The sequence below is a fragment of the Hippocampus comes genome, unplaced genomic scaffold (assembly GCF_001891065.2).
Source record: "Hippocampus comes isolate QL1 unplaced genomic scaffold, H_comes_QL1_v1.1 scaffold520, whole genome shotgun sequence".
NCBI classification, from domain to species: Eukaryota; Metazoa; Chordata; class Actinopteri; order Syngnathiformes; family Syngnathidae; genus Hippocampus; species Hippocampus comes.
In genome coordinates, this window is record NW_017804880.1 from 21,118 (window position 1) to 25,815 (window position 4,698).

General features: G+C 42.6%; 1 protein-coding gene and 7 non-coding genes across 10 annotated transcripts in view; 2 read left to right on the top strand and 6 right to left on the bottom strand.

The window, feature by feature from the left end:
- Positions 1 to 1,427, top strand: part of LOC109522865 (thyroid peroxidase-like) — a 5,995-nt gene extending 4,568 nt beyond the window's left edge. For all 3 annotated transcript variants that reach the window (XM_019881700.1, XM_019881705.1, XM_019881713.1), the window contains one exon: positions 1,161 to 1,427. In XM_019881700.1, the coding sequence (XP_019737259.1) occupies positions 1,161 to 1,403 (243 nt within the window). In that variant the 3' untranslated portion in view covers positions 1,404 to 1,427. The remainder of the gene's footprint in view (positions 1 to 1,160) is intronic.
- Positions 1,428 to 2,399: 972 nt separating this feature from the next.
- Positions 2,400 to 2,472, bottom strand: trnav-cac (transfer RNA valine (anticodon CAC)). The gene has a single exon. It is a non-coding gene; the product is annotated as a tRNA-Val (tRNA).
- Positions 2,473 to 3,299: 827 nt separating this feature from the next.
- Positions 3,300 to 3,372, bottom strand: trnav-cac (transfer RNA valine (anticodon CAC)). The gene has a single exon. It is a non-coding gene; the product is annotated as a tRNA-Val (tRNA).
- Positions 3,373 to 3,460: 88 nt separating this feature from the next.
- On the top strand, positions 3,461 to 3,532 carry trnad-guc (transfer RNA aspartic acid (anticodon GUC)). The gene has a single exon. It is a non-coding gene; the product is annotated as a tRNA-Asp (tRNA).
- A 64-nt stretch (positions 3,533 to 3,596) lies between these two features.
- On the bottom strand, positions 3,597 to 3,669 carry trnav-cac (transfer RNA valine (anticodon CAC)). The gene has a single exon. It is a non-coding gene; the product is annotated as a tRNA-Val (tRNA).
- A 229-nt stretch (positions 3,670 to 3,898) lies between these two features.
- On the bottom strand, positions 3,899 to 3,971 carry trnav-cac (transfer RNA valine (anticodon CAC)). The gene has a single exon. It is a non-coding gene; the product is annotated as a tRNA-Val (tRNA).
- Positions 3,972 to 4,203: 232 nt separating this feature from the next.
- trnav-cac (transfer RNA valine (anticodon CAC)) lies at positions 4,204 to 4,276 on the bottom strand. Its single transcript has one exon. It is a non-coding gene; the product is annotated as a tRNA-Val (tRNA).
- Positions 4,277 to 4,505: 229 nt separating this feature from the next.
- Positions 4,506 to 4,578, bottom strand: trnav-uac (transfer RNA valine (anticodon UAC)). The gene has a single exon. It is a non-coding gene; the product is annotated as a tRNA-Val (tRNA).
- Between the last annotated feature and the right edge of the window lie 120 nt (positions 4,579 to 4,698).

The window sequence follows — 4,698 nt, forward strand, 5'->3', positions numbered from 1 at the left end:
TATATATATATATATATACTGACGCGTGAGTTAATGTAACATTCAATGTATTTTTAAGAGGGGTTTACAGCAGCAATTTCAAATCAGCAGATTTTTGCGTGACAGATCACGATTGTTTGAACAGGCCGATGAATTAAAAGGCACATTTATCTTGAAATTATTTTTGTTCCACTTGTGAATACCTACTATGTCTTCAGCATTGAATTGTCAGTGTTATCATATACTTCACAGCCATCAAACATATTGAGGGTCTTGTTCTATTTTGTCCAAGATGCATATTTACTGTGTTTAAGAACACTACTGGCATAGTGACTAATTTTTCAAAGTTACAAACTAAATTCCAATGAATAGAATACTTGTAAATCGACCTATTGTTCAACCTATGTTTGACTTATTTTTCCTGATGGCGTACATTAAACAAGCAGGTAGCCGAGCCGGAGAAAAGTGCCTCAAGCATTTTCTTTTGAAACAAGGTCCCGAAACTGAATTACTCGAGGACTTCTTTCACCTCTACTCATAAATGAATGAAGCTGTAACCTTTGATAGCATCATCAAAATGAACTACGAAATCAAGAGATACACTTCTTTGTCTGTCGATGAAAGAAAGGTGAAACCAAACTGTTTGGGAGATTCTTCGCCATGCAGAAAAATAAAGACCCATAAAGAAGTTTCACCAAGTGAAAGAAATGAAAACAAAAAACAAGTGAAAGAGGTGGCACCGAAAGACTGGAAAAACATAAAAAGAACAAAAAAAAGAAGAAATCGGTCATTGGGTCACAGGTTTGATGTACAGACATTATTGCAAGAAAAGTCCACAACTAAATATTAAGTCATCTTCACTTGATTCCCTGTCAAGTCTTATCAGTATCAGTAAATTTGCCAACTTAAAAAAAGAGGTTGGCTTTTCCATTACAAATAAAGCTGCAGAACTTTATTCTAAGTTCAACTTTGGGTCTGTCTCAAAATCATGTTTAATGCCAAAATGTTGTTGTTGTTTTTATTTATTTATTCTTTGTCAGAATAAAACACTTTGGGATATTTTTTAAAGGGGAGTCGATATCAGGACTTTTGATTCCTGGCGTATTGTTAGCCTGCAAATAATTTATTTAGCTCTGTTATCACTGAAAGTACTTACATGATTTTATGTTGAATTTCAACAGCCAAAGGAAGTCAGCAAAAAGATCATGGGGAGTTCTATCAAGTGTGAAGACGATGCCTACTCTCATATGCTTGTGGAGTGGGGCCAGTACATTGACCATGACATAACGTTCACCCCTCAAAGCTCCGGGAAGCCCGGAGATGACTGCCTGAACTCTTGTAAAAATGTACACCCGTGCTTTCCAATCCAGGTAAACTGTAACCGAAACAAAAATTCTGCTGCACCTTTGCCAAACCTTTTCTGAACTGCCTTCCAAGTAATTCTTGACTAAGTGTAGATTTTCTGTGGCAGTTTTGCCAATACTGTTGGTCCTGTCTGTCTGCAAACATGTATATGAATCTGAATGGTTGAGACTAACTGAAGGGGGAAAATGTACATGCAAGCAAGTCACATTTCTTTTCTAAAGCAGCGGTCCCCAAACGTTTTTGCCCCACGGATCAGTTTAATGTCAGACAATACTGTATTTTCAGGGACCGGCCTTGGAAACTAAAAGTCCCAGGGCCAAGCCATTTAGCTATCATACATAGAATGCCCAAGGGGATGCCAACTGGCTGGATTCGTTTCACCATTGATCTGCAAATGAGGAAAACTCTGGTGTGAACAACACAACTCAGCAATGACCGTTCGCATGCTAATGTGAAGAAAACCACCACATTCCATTTGAACAAGGTGGGGGAAGCGCCTCACCTTGCTGCATTTACAGAACAATATTGACAAAATGGATCGTTGTGGTGAGGTTTTATTGTTGGTCCTCTGGCCATTTTGGAAGGGTAAGAAAATCCTGAGACTTCTTGTGGTAAGCCTGTGTTCGTCGTTAGTATAGTGGACGGTACCTCCGCTTGTCACGTGGAAAACCGGGGATCGATTCACTGACGGGGAGTTGTTGTGATTTTTATCAGTTTGGTCATCCAGTTTTTCAGAGCAAATTAAAAAGGAGCAGAGATTGTTTCCCCCCAGTTTCAAACTGGGGACCTTTCGTGTGTGAGATGAATGTGCCAGCCACAACACTATGGAAACAGATTACACCATGGTTTTTAATTTCAGGGCTGTCAACACAGCTAACTGATAGCTGGGACGGTGTTTTGGCGGGGACAGCTCCTTTTAAGCCTGTGTTCCTCGTTAGTATAGTGGACAGTACCTCCGCCTGTCACCTGGAAGACCGGGGGCCGATTCCTTGACGGGGAGTTGTTGTAATTTTGGTGATGTAGTTTTTCAGAGCAAATTAAAAAGGAGCAGGGATTGTTTGCACCAAGTTTTGAACTGGGGACCTTTCATATGTGAGACGAACGTGATAACCACTACACTATGGAAACAGGTGACATTGGAGTTTTTTATATCAGGGCTGCCAACCTAGCTAACTGATAGCAGGGACGGTCTTTTAGCGGGAAGATCTCCTTTTAAGCCTGTGTTCCTCCTTAGTATTGTGGGCAAGACCGCCTGTCACGGGGAAGACCAGGGTTTGATTCCCTGACGGATCGTTGTTGTGACTTTTATGATTTTGGTGATCCAGATATTCACAGCAAATCAAAAGTGAGTCAGGATTGTTTCCACCCAGTTTCAAACTGGGGACCTTTCGTGTGTGAGACTAATGTGATAACCACTACACTATGGAAAAAGGTGACATCACAGTTTTTTATATCAGGGCTGTAAACCGAGCTAACTGATAGCAGGGACGGTGTTTTATCGGGAAGATCTCCTTTTAAGCCTGTGTTTCTCCTGAGGAGAGTGGACAGTTACGCGGAAGACCGGGGTTTGATTCCCTGACGGGTCGTTGTTGTGACTCTAATCATTATGGTGATCCAGTTTTTCACAGCAAATCAAAACGGAGTCAGGATTGTTTCCACCCAGGTACGAAATGGGGACCTTTCGTGTGTTAGACAAATGTGATAACCACTACACAATGGAAACAGATGATACAACCGTCTTTCATTTCAGGGCTGTCATCCCAGCTTACTGATAGCAGGGATGGTGTTTTGGCGGGAGGATCTCCTTTTAAGCCTGTGTTCCTCGTTAGTATAATGGAGAGTATCTCCGCCTGTTGCGCGGAAGACCGGGTTTTGATTCCCTGACGGGGATGTGTTGTAATTTTAATCATTTCTGTGATGCAGTTTTTCAGAGCAAATTAAAAAGGAGCAGGGATTGTTTCCACCCAGTTTTGAACTGGGGACCTTTCGTGTGTGAGACGAACGTGATAACCACTACCCTATGGAAACAGGTGACATCACAGTTTTTTTATATCAGGGCCTTCAACCCAGGTAACTGACAGGGACTTGGAGGGCACAGCTCTTTTCAAGCCTGTGTTCCTTGTTAGTATAGTGGGCAGTATCTCCGTCTGTCACGCGGAAGACCGGGGTTCGATTCCCTGACAGGGACTTGTTGTAATTTTCATCATTTTGGTGATGCAGTTTTTCACAGCAAATCAAAAAGAAGTCAGGATTGTTTCCACCAAGTTTCGAACTGGGGACCTTTCGTGTGTGAGACGAACGTGATAACCACTACACTATGGAAACAGGTGACATCACAGTTTTTATATCGGGGTTGTAAACCGAGCTAGCTGATAGCAGGGACTGTTTTATCGGGACGATCTCCTTTTAAGCCTGTGTTCCTCGTTAGTATAGTGGACAGTATCTCCGCCTGTCATACAGAAGACCGAAGTTCAATTCCCTGACGGGGAGTAGTTGTAATTTTAATCATTTTGGTGATGCAGTTTTTCAGAACAAATTAAAAAGGAGCAGGGATTGTTTCCACCCAGTTTCGAACTGGGGACCTTCCGTGTGTGAGACGAACGTGATAACCACTACACGATGGAAACATATGACACCATGGTCTTTCAAATCAGGGCTGTCAACCAAGCTAACTGGCAGCAGGGACGGCATTTTGGAGGGCAGAGCTCCTTTGAACCCTGTATTCCTCGTTAGTATAGTGGAAAGTATCTCCGTCTGGCACGTGGAAGTCCGGGATTCGATTCCCTGACAGGGAGTTGTTGTAATTTTAAGCATTTTGGTGATGCAGTTTTTCAGAGCAAATTAAAAAGGAGCATGGATTGTTTCCACCCAGTTTCGAACTGGGGACCTTTCGTGTGTGAGACGAACGTGATAACCACTACACTATGGAAAGATATGACACCATGGTTTTTCAAATCAGGGCTGTCAACCAAGCTAACTGACAGCAGGGACGACATTTTGGGCGGCACAGGTCCTTTGAACCCTGTATTCCTCGTTTGTCGAGTGGACAGTATCTTCGCCTGTCACGCGGAAGACCGGGGTTTGAATCCATGATGGGTGGTTGTGATTTTAATCAATTTGGTGATCCAGTTTTTCAAAGCAAGTTAAAAAGGAGCAGGGAATGTTTCCACCCAGTTTCGAACTGGGGACCTTTCATGTGTAAGACAAACGTGATAACCACTACACTATGGAAACAGGTGACAGCACAGTCTTTCATATCAGGGTTGTCAACCCAGGTAACTGACAGGTACTGTTTTGGAGGGCACAGCTCCTTTTAAGCCTGTGTTCCTCGTTTGTGTAGTGGACAGTATCTCC